The sequence below is a fragment of the Ahaetulla prasina genome, chromosome 17 (assembly GCF_028640845.1).
Source record: "Ahaetulla prasina isolate Xishuangbanna chromosome 17, ASM2864084v1, whole genome shotgun sequence".
NCBI classification, from domain to species: domain Eukaryota; kingdom Metazoa; phylum Chordata; class Lepidosauria; order Squamata; family Colubridae; genus Ahaetulla; species Ahaetulla prasina.
Window position 1 is genome coordinate 11,325,308 of NC_080555.1, and position 23,248 is coordinate 11,348,555.

The 23,248-nt window shown below is 45.1% G+C and overlaps 1 protein-coding gene across 2 annotated transcripts in view; it reads left to right on the forward strand.

Moving 5' to 3' along the window:
* The first annotated feature begins 4,962 nt into the window (after positions 1-4,962).
* Positions 4,963-23,248, forward strand: part of NECTIN4 (nectin cell adhesion molecule 4) — a 148,603-nt gene continuing 130,317 nt past the window's right edge. The window contains exon 1 of one of the 2 annotated variants that reach the window (XM_058160036.1): positions 4,963-5,401. In XM_058160036.1, the coding sequence (XP_058016019.1) occupies positions 5,362-5,401 (40 nt within the window). In that variant the 5' untranslated portion in view covers positions 4,963-5,361. The remainder of the gene's footprint in view (positions 5,402-23,248) is intronic. The other variant, XM_058160035.1, reaches the window with a different exon arrangement.

Here is a 23,248-nt window from a genome sequence, read left to right on the forward strand (position 1 = left end):
CTACCTACCTACCTACCTACCTATCTATCTATCTATCTATCTATCTATCTATCTATCTATCTATCTATCTATCTATCATCTACCTACCTACCTACCTACCTACTTACCTGTCTGTCTGTCTATCTATCTATCTATCTATCTATCTATCTATCTATCTATCTATCTATCTATCTATCTATCTATCTATCTATCATCTACCTACCTATCTATCTATCTATCTATCTATCTATCTATCTATCTATCTATCTATCTATCTATCATCTACCTACCTACCTACCTACCTACTTACCTGTCTATCTATCTATCTATCTATCTATCTATCTATCTATCTATCTATCTATCTATCTATCTATCTATCTATCATCTACCTACCTACCTACCTACCTACCTACCTATCTATCTACCTACCTATCTATCTAATCTATCTGTCCCTCTCTAGATTAGATTAACAGAGTTGGAAGGGACCATGTAAATCATCTAGTCCAAGCCCCCTGCCCAAGCAGGAGACCCTACACCAGGGGTCTGCAAACTTGGCTCTTTTAAGACTTGTGGACTTCAACTCCCAGAGTTCCTCAGCCAGCAAAGCTGGGAGTTGAAGTCCACAGGTCTTAAAGGGACCAAGGTTGGAGACCCCTGCCCTTACACCATTTCTGGCAGATGGCAGTCCGGTCTCCTCTTGAAAGCCTCCAGTGATGAAGCTCCCACAACTTCTGAAGGCAACTTCTGTTCCACGGGTTGATGGTTTTTGTTAGGAAATTGTTATTACCCAACTGGTTGGCCAGGAAATATATATAAACCAGCATTGTATGTTTGTAGCTAAAAGTATTATGTAGCTTTAAAAACTTTGTTGCATCATCATGCATCTTGATTGGCTGAGCTCTGTAGCCAATGTACATAAGGAAAGCTGAATTATGGTTTGTGTGGACACTACTATGCAACTCTATATTTGAGCTCTATGCATGATCATTGCTTGATCATGGCTATTTACTGTTTCTTTAAATATTTACTGACTGTTTTGTATTGAACTTTGCTCCTGAATGAAACTAAAGAAGATCTGGTTTGTTGTGTTTTTCTACGATTGGTAAATATCCCTGGACTGCTCTTTATATCTCACTTTATATGTGTATGACCTGGATTGTTTTTGGACTATAATTTTGCTTTTTCGCTAAAAGCAAAATATTATCAAAACCCAGTTTGTTTGTATATTAACTGTTATAGTCCACAATCATTCTCAGTCGCTTTCGTGCGTAACCTCAAAGGGTACTCTGCTCTATAGTCCACAACATTGGTTGTGAGATAAGCCTATTTTTAATATTTTTCACTGTCAGGAAATTTCTCCTTATTTCCAGGTTGAATCTCTCCTTGGTCAGTTTCCATCCATTTTATTCCTTATCTGGCCTTCAGATGCTTTGGAGAATAGCTTGACCCCCTTCCTCCTCTCTGGGGCAGCCCCTCAAATATTGGAAGATGCTCTCATGTCTCCCCTGGTCCTTCTCTTCACTAGACTAAGGTTCCCCACGCACATATGTGCTAGTCATTCCCGACTCTAGGGGGCAGTGCTCATCTCCGTTTCAAAGCCGAAGAGCCAACGCTGTCCGAAGATGTCTCGGTGATCATGTGGCCAGCATGACTCAACGCTAAAGGCGCACGGAACGCTTGTTACCTTCCCACCAAAGATGGTCCCTATTTTTTCTACTTGCATTTTTTACCTACTTTCGAACTGCTAGGTTGGCAGAAGCTGGGACAAGTAACGGGAGCTCACCCCGTTACGCGGCCCTAGGGATTCGAACCGCTGAACTGCCGACCTTTCGATCGACAAGCCCAGCGTCCTAGCCAGGCCCAGTTCCTGCAACCGTTCATCGTATGTTTCGGCCTCCAGTCTCCTCACCATCCTGGTTGTCCTCACCTTACGAACACAATCAGAAACTTCATCGCTAAGCGAGGTGGTAAGTGAGCCGTTGAGTGAGCTAAGCCACAATGCGATCTGAGTTCAGTAGACCCAGTTGTGTAATTGGAGTATAATTTCCAGGTGACACAAATCTAGTTCACAGCTAGATGGCAGCAAAGACTTAAAATATTCTGAATATTGCTGCCATCTAACTTTCTGGCCGGGTTTCTACAAGTGATGTGGTTACAAGTTTTAGAGAGCCGGTTTTGGAGGCATGGTTAAGGCATTAGCGTAATAACCGGGAGGCGGCGATGAGTTCTAGTCCTGCCTTAGGAACGAAGCCAGCTGGGTGGTCTCGGGCCAGTCCCTTTCTCTCAGCTCTAAAAAGGATGCAATGGCAACCACTTCTGGGGGGAAAAAAAGCTTGCTAAGAAAACCACGGGGCTGCGTCCAAACAGTCTCCAAAGAACTGGACATGAATGAATGAATGCAGAAGAACAGAGTTGGGAGGGATCGTGGAGGTCATCTAGTCCACTCCAGAGGTGGGTTTCAGCAGGTTCTGACCAGTTCTGGAGAACCGGTTGCGGAAATATTCAGTAGTTCGGGGAACCGCTAGTAAAAATTCTGACTGGCCTCACCCCCATCTATTCTCTGCCTCCCAACTCCCAGCTGATCGGGAGGAAATGGGGATTTTGCAGTATCCTTACCCTGGAGTGGGGTGGGGATGGAGATTTTACAGTATCCTTCCCCTGCCACGCCCACCATGCCACGCCCACCAAGCCACATCTACAGAACCGGTAGTAAAAAAATTTGAAACCCACCACTGGCCCACTCAAACTCACAGAATTATAAAATCGCAGGGCTGGAAGGGACCTTGGAGGTCTTCTAGTCCACCCCCCGCCCAACCTCTAAGAATCATAGAATCTAAAGATGGAAGGGACCTCAGAGATCTTCTAGTCCACTCCCTGCCAAGCTCATAGAATTATAAAATCGCAGGGCTGGAAGGGACCTTGGAGGTCTTCTAGTCCACCCCCCGCCCAACCTCTAAGAATCATAGAATCTAAAGCTGAAAGGGACCTTGGAGATCTTCTAGTCCACCCCCCGCCCAACCTCTAAGAAACATAAATCTAAAGCTGGAAGGGACCTTGGAGGTCTTCTAGTCCACCCCCTGCCCAACCCCTAAGAATCATAGAATCTAAAGCTGGAAGGGACCTTAGAGATCTTCTAGTCCACCCACCCGCCCAACCTCTTAAGAATCATAGAATCTAAGGCTCGAAGGGACCTCGGAGACCTTCTAGTCCACCCCCTTCCGCCCAAGCTGATAGAATCATAGAATCTAAAGCTGGGAGGGACCTCAGAGGTCTCCTAGTCCACCCCTCCTCCCTATTCGAGCAGGAGAGCCTATATATATATATATATATATACCATCCCAGACAGACGGCTGTCCAACCTCTTCTGGCAAAGCTGTGGCTTTAAAAGCAGACAGCAGCAAAAATGGAAATCCTCCTCCTCCTCCTCCTTCGGAGGAGCAGCAGCCGTTCCAGTCAGCAAGATTTCACTTCCTGCAGAGCCGGTCGGGTGGCCGGGGTGCGAATGCGGGGCAGGGCACGAGAGAGTCTTTCACGCGACTGCCCTAGAAGGAATGTCAGCAGGTTATGTCTGCCAGCGAAGGAGCTTCCCTCCCAGCGGATGAGCGGAGATAAAAATCTGCGGCCACTGGAGCTGGGTGGGGCCTGCCGCGTTCAGGGCCAGGTATCACCTTTTGATGCGTCTTTTGATGCAGCTAGTCCTCAAGGGGACTCATTAAAAGGGAAAACACAGATAAAACTATTAAAACAGCAAAGCAAGACTTCAAAAGGGGTGGGGGGAATCTCCACAGATCGCATCTTCAACCCGAAGGAGGCCACCCAGAGTCGCTTGACAGTGAGATACATAAAATAACTACAGGTAGTCCTGGACTTATGACCATTCGTTTAGCGACCGCTCGAAGTGACGACGGCGCTGAAACAAAGTCACTTATGACCGTTTGTCCGACTTAACGACCCTTGCAGCATCCCGTGGTCGAAATTCAAACGCTTGGCAAGTGACTCGTACTTATGACGGTCGCAACGTCCTGGAGGGCGGGGTCAAGGAATCCCCTTTTGCGACCAGCAAAATCCAGATCCATCCATCCACCATGTTACTCACTTAACAACTGCGGTGAGTCACTTAACAGCGGTGGCAAGGAAGATAAAACGGAGCAAAGCTCAATAGTTGTCTCGCTTAGCGACGAAGATTTCGGTTCGGTGGCGGTTGTAAATCGAGGACCCCCTGTGATACATAAATAAACAGCTTAATTGCAATAAAGCAACCGCAATTTAACTGCTGGGGGCAAATCTGGAGGGTCTAAGGGGCCTTGAAGCACTTTTCTTTTGAAAAACGGTATGCCCAGGTGGTCCTCGCTTTACGGCCGCAACTGGGCTCTGCCTTTCCCTTGCAAAACGAGGCAACCGTTCAGCGTGTCGCTCCCGGTTTTTCCGCTGTCCAGCAAATCGCCGCCACTGTCAAGCGAATCCGTCGTTAAACGAATCCTGCTCCTCCCACGGGCTTTGCACGTCGTAAACCGGACGGGAAGGTCGCAACCGGTAATAACCCCCGGGAGGCTACGCCGTTGTAACTACACGCCCGTTTGCCAAGCGCCTGCATTCTGATCCTGTGGGGCTCCTCTTAGCGCGAGGACCGGTTGCAAGTTGATTGCTCCAGCGTCGTCATAACTCCGAACAGTCACTAAATGAACCCGTTGTAAATAAGAGCACTCCGATGTCCCGTTTTTAGGGCCCCGGGGGGTCTTCAGAGGGCCACCCCGTCCCCCTTTTGGCACCCAGCCCCGGAGTTGCCACCTCAGGAATTGTGATGGCACCCGCCCCCCCCCCACATGAAGCCTTTTCCCTTTATAAACGAAACCTCACCCCCCCCCGCCCTCCCCCTTTTGAGAAACACCTGTTCAAACTTGCTAAACAGGTTAATATTTCTTCCCTGGCAGGCTTCCCCTCCCTCCGGTCCTGTGTGTGAGGAACAGGTTGCAGAGTTTCAAAACACAAGCAGAAGGCAACACTCCGGCGGGGGAGTTCGCCACAACTTTCCTGCCGGATTTGGAAGCGAAGACTTGCTCCCCACCCCATCCCACCCCACCCCTCCACGGATGCCCGCCGAAGACACCTGTGGCCCCCAGCCGCCTCCTTCAAACAGGGGCCCCTCCGGTCGGTGACAACACGATGGGACTCTGTGCTTCGCTCCTGCGGGTGTGACCGAGGGGCGTGCGTGTGTGTTACACACACAAGCGGAGCCCGTGTGTTGCTGGTTGAGGAGACGCAGGACGGATTTGTAGAGTTTGCCAAGGGGTCCGAGACTTTTGGGGGACCGAGGGGAAGTGTGCAAGGCACGTTTTGACACCCCCCCCCCTGGCACCACCATCAACCTCCCCTTTGCACACCATGCTGTGGCACATCTGCCTGCTGGTCCTGCCAATCTCCGGTAAGTTGTTGGTTTTTCTCTTCTTCTCTTTTCTTTAATTTTCTCCATCGTGTGCCGATAGTTGTTATCCTGCTTTCCGGATACTTTTCACCCGCAAGAAATTTTTTTGACATTGACCGACGGGTAATTGACAGTTTTGCTAATCGTTTGCTTTGCTTCGGGGAGCCCCTGTGGGGTGGGGCTGGACCCACCTCATCCCTTTTGCTCCCTTGAGTTTTTTTTGGGTTTTTTTTTTGCACCGATGTAAGGAGGCACACCTGTGCGAAGGTGGCACACCTGGTTCCAGGCAGATCTTTCGAGGCTGGCTTGTTTATTGCATTATTGGCAATCTGCATTATCTTCCCTCCAGGCAATCCTCGACTTACAACGGCTCACTTAGGGACCGTTGAAAGTCACACTGCAAAGAGCCGCTTACGACTGTTTTTCACCCTTGCGACTGCTGCGGTATCCCCCATAGTCACGCGAGCAAAAAAATCAGAGGCGTAGCAACCGACTCTTACCTTACGACGATTGCCGTGTGCCGGGGTCACGAGGTCACTTTTTGTGGCCTTCGGATGAACGTCGTCCACGGGAAAGCCGGATTCACTTAATGACCATGCTACTCCCTTGATTCACTTAATCACGAACGGGACAAAATTCACCTAACAAATGTTTCCCTTGGCAACAAACATTTTGGGCTCAGTTGCGGTCGTAAGTCGGGGACTGCCTGTAGTGTGTTTTTATCGGTTGTATCTATCAGTTCGATTCGTTGCAAAGGTTGGCGAGGGAATTCATATATTTTTTAAAGCAGGGGTCTCCAACCTTGGTCCCTTTAAGACTTGTGGACCCACTTCAACACCCACTTCAACTTTAAGAGTTGAAGTCCACAAGTCTTAAAGGGACCAAGATTGGAGATCCCTGTTTTAAAGGAATTTTGATGGTCTCTTTTCTGGAGGAATCTCCAAAAAAACCTCCGAAGGAACAAACCGACATGCGTGTGAGTTTTCCCAACTGGGATCAGGAAGTGACTTCCTCGGGCATCGCGGTCCAACCTGCGAATTAATCGTCCCGTAAATGAATTGTCAGGAAAAATGGAGCTGGTTTGACTTTGCAAGCAAGGAAAAAAAAAACAACAACAATAAAATGAAGTTGGCATCAATCCGTTAGGCGGAGCCGAGGCTAAGGCCGGGTTGCCAAGCTGGCAGCAGCGTTAAACTTTCTTTGAAAGAAGGGCAAAACACAACGCTGAGATTTCTTAATCTCGTCATAAAGATCGTTTCATACGGCAAACGAGAATTTCTTTCTTTCTTTCTTTTTTAAAATCACATAAATTCCCATCGGGGTGAAGCTCCACCAAAGCCTAAAATTTGATGCTTTTTCGCAGAACGATGCTCGGGTTTGGGTTTTCGTTTTATTTTTTTTTTGCTTCTCTTATCGTCTCTTATCGGCTTCGTGCAAAAGGCAAATTTGGGTGAAAATTTCGGTTTCTGTTCTTTTCTGGATCCCTTGCTTGTCTCTACACGAAAGTGACCAAGAAGAGAAGATATGGGGGTGGGGGGAGTGGCTTTGCTGGAAAAAGTCAAGCTGAATAACGTAGAGCAATGTTTTCCAAATTTGGGAACTTGAAAACGTGTGGACTTTGATTCCCAGAATTCCCATAGCCACAAACATACCTGAGCAGGAAATTTATATGGGCTTCGGTCAAGCCATATTGGAGCCTTTATCTCAGTGTTTCTCAACCTCTGGAATTTGAAGATGGGTGGATTTCAACTCCCAAAATTAAAGCACGATGGCTAGGGAATTCTGGGAGTTGAAGTCCCAGAATTCTTAAAATGTGCTGGCTGAGGAATTCTGGGAGTTGAAGTCCATCCGTCTTAAAACCTGCTAGCTGGGGAATTCTGGGAATGGAAGTCCACCCCTTGTAAGGCATGCCAGCTGGAGGATTCTGGGAGTGGAAGTCCACCCCTCTTAAAGCATGCTGGGGAATTCTGGGAGTTGAAGTCCATCCATCTTAAAACATGCCAGCTGAGGAATTCTGGGAGTTGAAGTCTATCCATCTTAAAAAATGCCGGCTGAGGAATTCTGGGAGTTGAAGTCCATCCATCTTAAAACATGCCAGCTGAGGAATTCTGGGAGTTGAAGTCTATCCATCTTAAAAAATGCCGGCTGAGGAATTCTGGGAGTTGAAGTCCATCCATCTTAAAGCATACTGGCTGGGGAATTCTGGGAGTTGAAGTCCATCCATCTTAAAACCTGCTGGCTGGGGAATTCTGGGAGTTGAAGTCCATCCATCTTAAAACCTGCTAGCTGGAGGATTCTGGGAGTGGAAGTCCACCCCTCTTAAAGCATGCTGGGGAATTCTGGGAGCTGAAGTCCATCCATCTTAAAACCTGCTAGCTGGGGAATTCTGGGAGTTGAAGTCCACCCGTCTTCAAGTGCCTGAGGTTGAGAAATCCTGCTTTATCCTGACCAATGGATGCAAAGTTTTCGTGTCATCAAGACAGCTTGTCGTCATTTGCCACCAGCCAACCATGTTCCTGCCCATGTGCAGAGTTCCCCATTGCATTGGACCGCCGGAGAAAGCTCTCTCCCTGAGTGAAGTTTCCCCAATCGGGATGTTTTGCCAGATCGGGAAATGCTCCGCTAGGGATGGTTGACTCCACTCCAGAAATGGGGGACTCTCTGCCCCCCAAAAAATAAAAGTGGGCGCCACCCAATGGGGTTGCTGTTGTGTTTGCATTGAGCCGGGCTGAGCCCAGCGGACGGGTGACTCAACCTGTGGGGGGGATGATGATCTCGAAAAACTGGTTTGGAAAGATAACCGCGGATAAGGGTGCCGTGACAGCCGAGGTTGTGTGGGTTCTCTGCGGAGTCTCTACCTGTTGGGCTGCGTGGCCTCTCCCCTCCCCTCCCCTCCCCTCCCTTCCCTGGCACCAGCCACTCTTCAGTGACTCGGCAGGTTTTCTGCACCGGAGTTGCTGACTCAGCCTCCCTTGCTGGGTGCCCGCAAGGCCCTGGCACCCCCTGAGTCACCGTGCCAGCCTGGGAAAAGGGGCAGGCTGGCAGAGCCCGGCTGGTGGGCGAGGGGTCAGCCGAATGGCAAACCGACTCCCAGAATTCCCCAGCCAGCCAGGTGTTGGAAGGAAGGGAAAAAAGAACAGGGATTATTGGTAAGGATGCAGAATACGGCTTTGAATTGCACAGCGTAACAGGAAATGCCAAGACCTAGTTTGCCATTTCCTTCTTGACCACACGCACAACCACCCGGCGGCAAAGTCAGCTTTGTTGTTGCATACCCTTGAAAGAGGCTGGGGACGGCGGGGTGTGTATATGTATGTGTGTGTGTCTTCAATGGCTGAGGCTGCAGGATGTGGAGTCCGGAGTCTGCCGAGCGAAAGAGCTGAGCAGCCACATTTACACAACATTTTAGATGAATATTCCAGTTGCCTTCCTTCCTTCCTTCCTTCCTTCCTTCCTTCCTTCCTTCCTTCCTTCCTTCCTTCCTTCCTTCCTTCCTTCCTCTTCCTTCCTTCCTTCCTTCCTTCCCGCCCTCCCTTCTTCCTTCCTTTTTGTTTCCTGCCTGCCTGCCTTCCCTCCGTCCCGTTTCTTTCCTTCCTTCCTTCCTTCCTTCCTTCCTTCCTTCCTTCCTTCCTTCCTTCCTTCCTTCCTTCCTTCCTTCCTCCCTTCTCTATTTTTCCTTCCTTCCTTCACTCCCTCCCTCCCTTTTCTTTCCTTCCTTCCTTCCTTCTTTTCTTTATTTCCTCTCCTCTCTCCTCCCTTTTTCCTTCCTTCTTTCCTGCCTGCTTGCCTTCCTCCCTTCTCTATTCTCCCTTCCTCCTTCCTCCTTCCTCCATTCCTCCCTTCTTTATTTTTCCTTCCTTCTGTCCCTCCCTTCTTTCCTTCCTTCTTCTTCTTTCCTTCCTTCCTCCTTCCTTCCCTGCTTTCTTCCCTTCTTTTTCTTTCCTCCCTCCGTCCCTCCCTTCTCTATTTTTCCCTTCCTTCTTTCTCTCCCTCCCTCCCTTCTTTTTCCTTCCTTCTTTCCTTCCTTCTTCTTTCCTTCTTTCCTTCCTTCCTTCCCTTTTTATTCTTTCTTCCCTCCCTCCCTCTTTTCTTCTCTTCCCTTTCCTTCCCACTTCCTTCTCCCTTCCTGCCTCTTTTTACAAACCTGACCATTCAATTCATTCGCAATTCAGTGTACAGGTGGTCCTTGACTTATAACAGGTCATTTAGTGGCCGTTCGAAGTTACAACGGCACTGAAAAAGTGACACGACCATTTTTCACACTTACGTCCGTTACAGCATCCCCACGGTCAAATCAAAATTCAAGACGCTTGGCAACCGGTTCATACTTAAGACTGTTGCTATCTCCCGAGATCACGGGATTCCCCTTTTGCGACCAGCAAAGTTAATGGGGAAGCCCAATTCATTTAACAATTTATCAATTGCGCCGATTCACTTAACAGCTGGGTGACTAACTTATCAGTCGCGGGAATTCACTTAAAAAGCAAGGCAAGAAAGGTTGCAAAATGGGGCAAAATTCACTTAACAAATGTCTCGCTCAACAACGTAAATTTTGGGCTCTGTTGTCGTCGTAAATCGAGGATCTCCTATACAGCCGATCCATACTTAATGCAATGACCAACCTTCCGATGGCTGGTCATCTTAGGGAATTTCCCCCACCAACTCTGAAGCGGTTCTGGCTTCCATTTTCATTCTGACGGCGCCTTGGCGGCATTCGCACGACACGCGTAACCTGGCGATCGTGTTCACTAACCTGCTGAGTTTGCACAAATGTTTTTTCATGCAGTCTATATTAACTTGGAGTTCAGAAGTTGTGGGAGCTTCATCACTGGAGGCTTTCGAGAAAAGACTGGACTGCCATTTGTCAGAAATGGTGTAGGGCCTCCTGCTTGGGTGTGGGGTTGGACTAGATGGCCTACGAGGTCCCTTCCAACACTGTTCATCTGGTTGTTTTTTTTAAAAATTGTTTTTATTCAACATTTACATCTTTAAATCATAATTACATTTCTACAGTTTTCCAACGCCGGCATTTTTAGCAATATCCACTTTCAGCCGATTATATATACATATGCATTTTGTTTGTTACATACTTATTTATATAATCAATACATTTTATATACATACCTCCTACACATTAAATCTAACATTTCATTGTGATATCTTCTCTTTAATGTATTAAAGTTGCCAAGTTTGGAGAGTCCTGGTCTAAAGCAAAGCTGACTTTGACAGGTCTACAGACAGGGGTGAAATGCTCCTGGTTCGGACCGGATCGCCTGATCCGGTAGCAATGGCGGCGGGTGGTTCAGAGAACCGATAGCAAAAATCCTTCCCCCCCACAGCCCATGGCCACTCAATGCTCGGTCGTCCACTTCCCCGCTTGCTGCTTCTTTTAAAAAATGCTTTTAAAAGGTTAAAAAAAAGAGGCTCTTGATGATCAGATGAGCTGAGTTGTCTGATCGTCAGAGGCTTTTTAAAAAACTTTTTAAAAGCATTTTTTTTACAACTTATTCGGCCGGATAGGTTGTAAAAAAAATGCTTTTAAAAGGCTCTGATGATCACAGCTGAGCCGTGCGATCATCAGAGCCTTTTTTTTTTACCTTTTAAAAAAAGTTAGGATACATTTTCGCTAATCTCGAAGGGGGTATCCCATTTTGTAGCCCAAAATGAGCCCCATATGCTGGAAATGTAAAAATAAAGAGGGAACATATCACCATATGTGGTGGTCCTGCCCCGAATCTCGTAAATATTGGTTAAAAATTAAAGAGTGGCTACAGGAAATCACGAATGAACGATTGGATCTAGAACCGGAACTCTTTTTATTGGCGATTTTCAAAAAAAATATATGTGAAGAGTATAAAATATTTAATACTACACGTATTAGCTGCCGCCAGGATGGCCTTTGCTCAATGTTGGAAACAGCCATGTATACCTACAGAGGAACTTGTTATAAAAAAGGTCATGAACTGCGCAGAAATGGACAAACTAACACTGAGTTTAAAAGATAAAGAGACATCGGGGCCTCTGTGGCTCAGACTGGTACGACAGTCTGTTATTAACAGCAGCCTGCAATTACTGCAGGTTCTAGTCCCACCAGGCCCAAGGTTGACTCAGCCTTCCATCCTTTATAAGGTAGGTAAAATGAGGACCCAGATTGTTGGGGGCAATAAGTTGACTTTGTATATAATATACAAATGGATGAAGACTATTGCTTGACACAGTGTAAGCCGCCCTGAGTCTTCAGAGAAGGGCGGATATAAATGCAAATAAAATAATAATAATAATATATGGGAACAGTGGTATAAATGGATAGAAAGGAGAGAGACAAGGATATTTAGTTACTAAGTATAAACAATAGATAAAACAAGAACACAAATACATACAATTTAATGTCTGTAATCATTGCACGGATTATTTTTACAAGAAAAACACCACAAATAGCTGTTAAGTGATATAACCTTTTCCCCCCTATGTTTTTAATGTAAAAAAAGTTAAAATAAAGTATATTTTAAAAAAGAAGAAGTTAGGAGCAATTCCTAGGATCCTGGGAATGAGTATTAGATGGAAAAGTTGAAAACTATTCCAGAGACAAACAAGGTTTTGATGACAATTGCTATTTCCTGTTACATTCAGCATTCCCACTGGTCCCCATTCCCGCCCCCCACTTTTCCCTTCCTTCCAAAATAGTCCTAGAGGTGTTTTTTCCAAACTGGGCTTTTTCCTTGAAAAGGTTTCGCTTCTCATCCAAGAGAAGCGGCTTCAGTTCTGACCGAGTGGAGAGGGAATAGAACAGATTTAGACATGCCTTGCGGTCCTCCCAGGTGTGGCCTTACTTAGGGTTTTGTAAAGTATTTATACAACCTTTATAAAACTTTATAAAGGCTTTATAAAACCTTGGTAAAGGCCACACCTGGGATACGGCAACCAGTTTTGGTCACCAGACTACAAAAAAAGAGGTTGAGACTTTAGAAGAAGTTCAGAGAAGAGCAACTAAGACGATCAAAGGCCTGGAGACTAAACCGTAGGAAAAACGGCTGCAGGAATTGGGTCTGGCTAGTCTGAAGAAAAGAAGAATTAGGGGAGACATGATAGCGGCATTCCAGTATTTGAGGGGCTGCCATAAAGAGGAGGGGGAGGGGTCAACTTATTTTCTAAAGCACCAGAAGGCAGGAGAAGAAACAGCCGATGGAAACTAATCTGAGAGAGAATCAACCTGGAATTATTGTCCTCCTAACAGTGAGGACAATTAACCAGTGGAACAGCTTGCCTCCAGAAATTGTGGGCGCTCCATCACTGGAGGTTTTTAAGAAGAGACTACCCAGACAGTGTAGGTTCTCCTGCTTGAGCAGGGGGATGGACTAGAAGACCTCCAAGGTACCTTCCAGTTCTATTCTATTCTATTCTATTCTATTCTATTCTATTCTATTCTATTCTATTCTATTCTATTCCCATTCCCATTCCCATTCCCATTCCCATTCTCTTCTCTTCTCTTCTCTTCTCTTCTACTCTACTCTACTCTACTCTACTCTACTCTACTCTACCCTATTCCCATTCCCTTCTCATTCCCTTCTCATTCCCTTCTCTTCCCTTCCCTTCTCTTCTCTTCTCTTCTCTTCTCTTCTCTTCTCTTCTCTTCTCTTCTCTTCTCTTCTCTTCTCTCTACTCTATTCTCTACTCTACTCTACTCTACTCTACTCTACTCTATCCTATTCCATTCCTTCTCATTCCTTCTCTTCTCTTCCTTCCCTTCTCTTCTTTCTCTTTCTTCTACTCTGCTCTACTCTACTCTACTCCCATTCCCTTCTCATTCCCTTCTCTTCTCCCTTCTCTTCTCTTCTCTTCTCTTCTCTTCTCTTCTCTTCTCTTCTCTTCTCTTCTCTTCTCTTCTCTTCTCTTCTCTTCTTTCTCTTCTCTTCTCTTCTTTCTCTTCTACTCTACTCTACTCCCATTCTCTTCTCTTCTCTTCTCTTCTCTTCTCTTCTCTTCTCTTCTCTTCTCCGCTCCGCTCCTCTCTTCTCCTCTATTCCCATTCCTTTCTCATTCTATTCTATTCTATTCTATTCTATTCTATTCTATTCTATTCTATTCTAGTCTAGTCTAGTCTAGTCTAGTCTATTCTAGTCTAGTCTAGTCTAGTCTATCTGGGCTTTAGAACTCTGAAAATCCAGATGGCTGTGAAGAATATAAATTCTTCTTCTTCCCTGGATAGTTCTATATGGCCTGAGTGATGGAGGAATCTCTGTAGACGCTTCCAAAACTGCACTTTTCAATCTTTAACATGTGTGGACTTCAACTTCTGGGAGTTGAAGTTCAAATGCAGAGCTGGTATTCAGCCGGTTTAGACCGAACCGGTAGTGGAAATCGCGGGTACCCGGCCACCCTCCCTGGTTCTATGCCATCCTATTTAGGCATGTTTTTGAGGCCGGGTACATGCAAGGAAGGCACACGCATGAGCAAAACACGTGTGCAGAAGGCAGCCGCATGCACAAACCGGGCAGGCGCGGGGCAAACTAGTAGTAACATCATGTGAAACCTACCGCTGTTCACCTGTCTTAAATTTGCGGAGGTTGCAAAGCCCTGGTCCACTCTACAAAAGCAGGGCATTTCTTTAATCCAGATTAATTTAATCTTGGGCCCGTCCAAGAAAATGCAACTCAGTGGGGGAGAAAAGTAATATTTTACACTTTAGGAAAGAAAAACCGCAGGCAGAGAGGTATAGAATAGGTAGTAGCAGGCGCAATAGCAGCAAATATGAGAGAAATCTAAATGTCCTGGTGGAAAACCACTTATGTACGAGCCAGCCGTGTGCTGCAGCTTCCAAAAAAGCCCATGCCATCCTAGGCTGCCTCAATACAAGGATAGCATTAAGATCCCAAGAAGTGCTTGTGCATTACATTAGTGAGGCACTAGTGAGGCGCGATGGCTCAGGGGCTAGGAAGCTGAGCTTGTCGATCAGGAGGTCGGCAGTTCAATGGTTCGAATCTCTAGTGCCGCGTAATGGGGTGAGCTCCTGTTCCTTGTCCCAGCTTCTGCCAACTTAGCAGTTTGAAAGCAGGTAAAAAAAAATGCAAGTAGAAAAATAGGGACCACCTTTGGTGGGAAGGTAACAGCGTTCCGTGTGCCTTTGGCATTGAGTCATGTCAGCCAGATGACCACGGAGACGTCTTTGGACAGCGCTGGCTCTTCGCCCTTGAAATGGAGATGAGAACCGCCTCCTAGAGTCGGGAACGACTAGCACATAAGTGCAAGGGGAACCTTTACCTTCAGTGAGGCCACACCTGGAATATTGCATGAATTTTTGGTCACCACTATATATGTATAAAAAAAGAGGTTGAGACTCTAGAAAGAGTGCAGAGAAGAGCAACCAGGATGATGAGGGGACTGGAGGCTAAAACATACGATGAACGGTTGCAGAAACTGCCTGGCTGGTCTAGTGAAGAGAAGGAGCAGGGGAGACAGGAGAGCATCTTCCAATATTTGAGGGGCTGCCCCAGAGAGGAGGAAGGGGGTCAAGCGATTTTCCAAAGCACCCGAAGGCCAGATAAGGAATAAAATGGATGGAAACTGAACAAGGAGAGATTCAACCTGGAAATAAGGAGAAATTTTCTGACAGTGAGAAAAATCAACGCAGGGAACAGAAGTTGCCTTTGGAAGTTGTGGGAGCTTCATCATTGGAAGCTTTCAAGAAGAGACTGGGCTGTATATGGGTTGATTGCTCTCACTGTCAGAAAATTTCTCCTTATTTCCAGGTTGAATTTCTCCTTGGTCAGTTTCCATCCATTGATCCTTGTCTGGCCTTCGGGCGCTTTGGAGAATAGCTTGACCCCTTCCTCCTCTCTGGGGCAGCCCCTCAAATATTGGAAGATGCTCTCCTGTCTCCCCTGGTCCTTCTTTTCACTAGACCAGCCAGGCCCAGTTCCTGCAACCGTTCATCGTATGTTTTAGCCTCCAGCCCCCTCATCATTCTGGTTGCTCTTCTCTGCATTTTTTTTTTAGATATCCTTTACAGATTAACAGAGTTGGAAGGGGGACTCTGTAGGTCATCTAGTCCAACCCCCCGCCCAAGCAGGAGACCCTGCACCATTTCTGACAGAGGGCAGCCCAGTCTCTTCTTGAAAGCCTCCAGGGATGAAGCTCCCACAACTTCCGAAGGCAACTTCTGTTCCATGGATTGATTGCTCTCCCTGTCAGGAAATTCCTCCTTATTTCCAGGTTGAATCTCAACCGTGAGAAAAAAAAACGGTTGTCCAATGGCTGCAACTGATGGAACAGCTGCAATGGAAATTCTGGTCCCCAGAACGGTCGTAACCCGAGAACTGTCCCTGCATTTCACGCCCGGGTTGCTTTTCCAGTTGCTCCAGAAGAGTGAAAGTGGTTTGCTGGCCGTGTCCCATCCTGACGGGCTGTGTTGGTGACCCTGCCCCGGCCCAGCGCCTCCCAAAACAGGGTGGCAACCCGATGAGTCTCCTTCGGTGGCAGGATGCCCAAGAAGAGCGGTGCCGCCCAGCTTCCCCATCGCCTCCTTTGGAGAGACGGGGAGGAGCCCAAAATCAATATCACTTCAGAAAGGGGAGCGCTGAGGGCATTATGGGTTCAGAGGAAGAATTGTGGCAATTGCCCTTTTGCGTAGCCGTCTCCAAATTGCCGCAATAACGCGCTGCCTGTGGGCTAATGCCCGGAGCCCAGCGAAGAGCATTAAATCAGGATATTAATGTCGTAAATTAATTAATTGGAGGTGCAAAAGGATTTTCTGCTTTCGTGGAGGATGCTCTTAAATGTCCCCAGCAGCTGGTTTGGTCCCAAATCCAGGGGGTTTTGTGGGGGAGAAATGTTGAGAGCCTATGCAACGGCATTATCAAAGCTCTGCTTTGAATGCTGTAACAAAGGCAGACACTTCAGGATTTCCTGAATTGTGTGTCTGTATACCTCCCTCCCTCTCATCCATCTATCTATCTATCTATCTATCTATCTATCTATCTATCTATCTATCTATCTATCTATCTATCTATCTATCTATCTATCTATCTATCTATCATCTCATTTATCTCCCCCCTCCTCGCTCTCTAGTTATCTAGTCCAATCCCCGGCCCAAGCAGGAGACCCTACACCATTTCTGACAAGATGGAAGTCCAGCCTCTTCTAGAAAGCTTCCAGTGATGAAGCTCCAAACAACTTCTGAAGGCAACTTCTGTTCCATCAGTTGGTTGTTCTCACAATCAGAAAATTTCGCCTTGTTTCCAGGTTTAATCTCTCCTGGATCAGTTTCCATCCATTATTCCTTGTCTGAGGCTTTATAGAGTGGCATTAATAAATCCATCCATCCATCCATCCATCCATCCATCCATCCATCCATCCATCCATCCACCCACCCACCCACCTACCTACCCTCTATCTATCTATCTATCTATCTATCTATCTATCTATCTATCTATCTATCTATCATATATCATGATATTGTTGTGGTCCGCCAGCAGCCTACGGAGCTGGCAACGGAGTCGGACAGCGATGAGGCTGAGGTGAGGCCAGGGCCATCGGGGAGTGAGGTGCGGACTCCAGAGCCTCCAGAGACTGACAGTAGTGAGGCAGAGGAACAGGAGGAGCCTGTTCCTAATGCACGCATGAGAAGAGCTGCCAGAAGGCAAGAGCAGCTCAAGCAGAGAGGACAACTCGGGAGTAAGGCCAAGAGATGATTGGCTCCTCCCATAAGGCTTAAAACAGACCAGCAACGGTGTTTCAGCTTTGCCGGAAAACAACGTTGGTAGCTTCGTCTTCTGCTTCGTCTACGTCTTGCATTTATTTTTGTGACTTGTGAACGTTTGCCAAGAAAGGCCTTTTGCAGTTTGCCTAATTGGACCCAGGTTTGCGATAGGACTGAGGAATTTGTGTTGGGAGGAATTTGTTTTAATCTGAGTTGAATGACGCTGGGAATGAAGTAATTCTCAGCTGTTCGAATAAATTTTGTTTGTTTTTTCACAGGCCTGAGTTTCCTACTACCTACTTGGGCCTGGGTCACAACAGATATGTTGAAATATATATATATTTGGATGTTGAAACTTCAGCTCTGTTTTATATCCTGTGAGCCCAGCCAATTGGTTCGTACCTTTTTTGTTAAGCGAATCACTGCCGTTCGTAATTGAACAAGCCCTTCCTGAAGTTGACCCAGAATCTTTTTTTTTTTATTATTGAAAAAGTTTTACAAAACTTTCCCCATTTCCCCCTCCCCTAGCCCCTTCCCCCGACTTCCTGACTTCCCGGAACAAACACAAGGTATAGTTAAAAATAAAACAAACATATACTAAAAAATTTTCCCTCCTAACTGAATTATACTCCTACAATTCTCATCAATTCCTAACCTCCCCCAAAACAATCAAAAATGATACATCCTAATCATTCAAAGGCAGTCTGATAACTCTTAGTCTGATATCTGTTTTGAATATAGTCAATCCATTTTTTCCATTCATTTAAATGTCTTTCTTGTGTATTGTCTTTCAAAAAGGCTGAGATTTTTGCCATCTCAGCCAAATTGGCAACTTTCAATATCCATTCTCCTATTGTAGGTACTTCTTTTTTCTTCCAATACTGTCCTATCAGTAATCTTGCCGCTGTTATTAGATTTAAGATCAATTTGGTCTCAATTACTGTACAGTCCGTGATAATTCCCAGCAGAAAAAATTGCGGCAGGAACTTTATCTTTTTCAAAACATTTTGTAGAATCCACCAAATTCTTATCCAAAAAGCCTTAATATTTTTACAAGTCCACCAAATATGAAAATATGTAGCGTCATCACAATTACATCTCCAACATTTTGCTTGCATATCTGGATACATACACGATAATTTCTTAGGATCTAAATGCCATCTGTAAAACATTTTATAAAAATTTTCCCTTAAATTCTGTGCCTGTGTAAATTTAACATTTCTAACCCAATTTTTTCCCCAAGTTTCCAATAATATTGGCTCCTGAAAATTTTGTGCCCACTTTATCATACAGTCCTTTACCAAATCCCTTCCTGAAGTTGACCCAGAATCTTAATTTAACAAGGAGAAGTTAATATGCCAGAACGATCCTATTAATTTGATTTAATCTGATTCACATACTTTAATTTTTCTCCCTGCTACATCTTCCGGCCCCACCTATTTTTAGGGTGTTGCCTTGCTCTTTGTCAAAACCCAAGCTGGTAAAATGCTTGCAGTTAGTATTCTGCGTGAACCAGGCTACTTCCCGTTTGCAAATAATCCTCGACGTACGATCACAACCGAGCCCCAGATTTCCATCACTAAGCGAGACAGTTGCTAAGTGACTTTTGCCCCCCCCCCGGTTTTACGACCTTTCCAGCCACGGTTGTTAAGTGAATCACAGCCACTGTTAAGTTAGCCACACGGTTGTTAAGCGAATCCCGGCTTCCCCATTGACTTTGCTTGTCAGGAGGTCGCCAAAGTGGGTCACTGCAACCGGCATAAGTACAAGTCAGTTGCCAAGCGTCTGAATTTTGATCACGTGACCACGGGAATGCTGCAAAGGTCACGAGTGTCAAATGTCCCGGGGTCATGTGATCACCAATTACGACCTCCCCAGCAGGGTCAATGGGGTAGCGAGATTCACTTAATGGCCGCATGATTCACTTAACAACCATAAGGGCCATAAAATTGAATACAACTGTCTTGTTAACCAGCGGAAATTCCGGTCCTAAATGTGGTCAAAAGTCGAGGCATGCTTGAATTTGGCAAAATAATAATATATATATTTTTGGGGGTTTGTTTTTTGTTAGCAGTCTCCTTTTGGGTGATAGTTGCGAGAACTGCAAAATTGTAGCCATGACTACCTTTTCGTTTGGCTACTGAGTGAATATTCATTGCGTTGCAACTGTTGTAAGTACACGCCAGTTTCCACAAGCCCAAATCTGAAGGATGTGATCATACAACCCTACTGTGACGGTTGTAAGTGGGAGACCAATTGGAAGTCACTTTGTCCAGCGCTGTCGTGATTTTGAACGGTCACTAAACAAATCGTTGTAAGCCTGGGAGCATCTGGACAGATCTTACCTACTCCACCGAGGAAATAAACCTAGTTGGAGTCTGGGACAGATACACCATCATTAAGGGTATTTCTCACTGAGGTTTATGCCATCTAATCCCTTCGTTTAGTATTGTTAGAAATTCAAATGGTCACTTAATGAGGGGTTCAATCAAGGACTGATTTGAATCTGATTTAAATAAGGGCTGATTTAAAGGTTAAATCAAGAGACTGGACTGCCATTTGTCAGAAATGGTATGTAGGGTCTCCTGCTTGGGCGTGGGGTTGGACTAGATGACCTACAAGGTCCCTTCCAACTCTGTTAATCTGTTATCAGTCAGAAATGGTTTAGGGTCTCCTGGTTGGGCAGGGGGTTGGACTAGATGACCTACAAGGTCCCTTCCAACTCTGTCAATCTGTTAAAGGACTCTGTTCATTTTTATAGCAGGAAAGGGTACGAAGAGAAAGGCAGGTGGTTCAGAGAAGCCTGCAAGAAAAGACTTGGAAATACGAATGCAAACTTTTTAAAAAAAACACCCCAAAAAACAGCAACCAAAACTTCAAATTGCAAACGCCCAAAGTTGACATATTTCCCCAAAAAATGAGAAACCGAAACCAGCTGGGTTTCTCTTCTCTTCTCTTCTCGCTCCTGACTTCCCTCCTTGAGCATTTTCCTACCCCAGCCTGAGACGGTTAGGATCGGTCTCAGGATAGGCGTGTGCAAATACCGGTGTGCAAAAGTCACGAGGCGGGTGGCGGATTTGTGCGTGTGTGGCAACACTCCTCGGACCGGAAGGTCAGGTAGAAAAACAGGCCTCCCGCCCCATCGCTTTGCACGCTGCCTTCTGGTGAGCAAAATTAGCCCATCGTCTGCCCTGCTGAGACAAGTTTCTCAACCTGGTGCTACTGGTTTTTGGTGCAACAAAGCCAGGAACCGTCGTTGCATTATTATTACTATTATTATTATTTTTGCATTGAGGAATTTTAATTTTAATTCTTGCTGCCCTCCACGATAGCTCTGAGCTCATCAAGCTATTTCTGGTTCTCGTGATTTAAAGCAGGGAGGGAGGGGGGTCTCCAAACTAGAATTCTGGGAATTGAAGTCCGCAAGTGTTAAAGGTTTGGTTTTTTTAAATTTTGTCACAACAGTATACGCAAACATTGATATAAAACAACAACACATCATAAAAACATATATATAAGCAAAAGTATGCAACAACTATATTAATTTGATATAATGAAAGGGAACAATAGGACAGGAACGGTAGGCACTATTGTGCTCTTATGCACGCCCCTTATAGTCCTCTTAGGAATGGGGTCAATAGTAGACAGTTTTTGGTTGAAGTTTTTGGGATTTTGGGAAGAGACCACAGAGTCAGGTAGTGAGTTCCAAGCGTTAACAACTCTGTTACAGAAGTCATATTTTCTGCAATTAAGGTTGAAGTGTTTAACATTAAGTTTGAATCTATTGTTTGCTCTTGTATTATTGCGATTGAAGCTGAAGTAGTCTTTTACAGGAAGGATATTGCAATAGATGATTTTGTGTGTTAAACACAGATTTTGTCGGAGTCGGCGAAGTTCTAAGTTTTCTAAGCCCAGGATTTCAAGTGTGGTGGTATAAGGTATTTTGTTGTATTCAGAGGAGTGGAGAACTCTTCTTATAAAATATTTCTGGACGTGTTCAATTGTATTAATGTCAGAGATGTGGTATGGGTTCCAGACAGGTGAGCTGTATTCAAGAATAGGTCTAGCAAATGTTTTGTATGTTCTGGTTAGTAGTGTAGAGCTTTTGGAAAAGAAGCTGCATAAAATTAGGTTTACAACTCTTAAGAGCCTTTTTTGCTATGTAGTTGAAGTTGCCAAGTTTGGTCTTCAAACTGGCTGGGGAATTCTGGGAATTGAACACAAGTAAAGCTGCCAAGTTTGGTCTCCAAACAGGCTGGGGAATTCTGGGTATTGAAGCCCACGAGTGTTAAAGTTGTCAAGTTTGGTGTCCAAACAAGCTGGGAATTCTGGGAATGAAGCCCACAAATGTTAAAATTGCCAAGTTTAGAGACCCCTGTTTTAAAGGATGCTGAGACATAAAGTCTTGTATTTTTGGGGCGGGAGGGACGACAGACTGAAAATGATTTTTTCCTTTTCTTTCAAATAATTCTACTGCATTTAACAAAACAAGCACCTTAAAAACAATGTAAACTTCCAGTTAAAAAATATTAAGAGTAAAAAAAAAAGGACAGGAATGAAAGTGTAAAAAAAAAAGCATAAAGAAAAGCGTAAATGTTATTATTTATTAAAGTTGTTTGCTATCCATCTCAACTCCACAAGGCGCCTCTGGTCGGCTTACAACGATAGATAGATAGATAGATAGATAGATAGATAGATAGATAGATAGATAGATAGATAGATAGATAGATAGATAGATAGATAGATAGATAGAAGGAATTGGGAGATAGATAGATAGATAGATAGATAGATAGAGAGAGAGAGAGAGAGAGAGAGAGAGAGAGAGAGAGAGAAAGAAAGAAAGAAAGAAAGAAAGAAAGATTGATTTCTGACTTCAGCCAGAATAGAGCTGGAAGGGACCTCAGAGGTCTTCTAGTCCAACCCCCTGCTCAAGCAGAAAACCCTATACCATTTCAGACAAATGGCTGTCTTTTCTTAAAAACCTCCAGTGTTGGAGCCCCCACAACTTCTGGTGGCAAGCTGTTCCACTGGTTAATTGTCCTCACTGTTAGGAAATTTCTCCTTAATTCCAAGTTGCTTCTCTCCTGGATTAGTTTCCATCCGTTGCTTCTTGTCCTGCCCTCTGGTGCTTTGGAGAATAATTTGACCCCCCCTCTTCTTTGGGGCAGCCCCTCAAATATTGGAAGACGCTATCATGTCACCCTTACTTCTTCTTTTCTCTGCAGTAGCCAGTCCCAATTCCTGCAACCGTTGTTCGTATGCTTCAGCCTTTGCTCATCTGAGTTGCTCTTCTCTGCATTTTTTCCAATGTCTCAACCTTTTTTTTTTGTAATGTGGTGACCCAAAACTGGATGCAGGATTCCAGCTGTGGCCCTTACTAAGGCTTTATAAAATGGGACTCCTTCAGTCGGAATGGCTGGCTGGGAAAATCTGGGAGTTGACGTCCACACCTCTTAAAGTTCCTGAGGTTGAGAAAATCTGCCCTAGAGACTGAGATCTCAGGAACTAAGGCTTGGGAAGGTCAACTATTTATTTATTTATTTATTTATTTTGTCACAACCGTATATATAAGCACAAGCATGAAATAACTATATGACATATAAGCATATATATAAGCATGAGTATATAATAACTATATTAATTGGATATAACAAAAGGAAACAATAGGACAGGAACGGTAGGCACGTTGGTGCTCTTATGCACGGCCCTTACGGACCTCTTAGGAATGGGGTGAGGTCAATAGTAGTCAGTTTGGTTGAAGCTTTGGGGATTTTGGGAAGAGACCACAGAGTCAGGTAGTGCATTCCAGGCATTAACCACTCTGTTATTGAAGTCATATTTTCTACAATCAAGATTGGAGCGGTTCACATTAAGCTTAAATCTATTGTGTGCTCGTGTATTGTTGCGATTGAAGCTGAAGTAGTCTTCAGCAGGAAGGACATTGCAATAGATGATTCTATGAGTTAAACTCAGGTCATGCAGAAGGCGGCGTAGTTCTAAATTTTCTAAACCCAGGATTTCAAGTCTGGTGGCATAAGGTATTTTGTTGTAATCAGAGGAGTGGAGAACTCTTCTTGTAAAATATTTCTGGACACGCTCAATTGTACTGATGTCCAAAATGAGGTGTGGGTTCCAGACAGGCGAGCTGTATT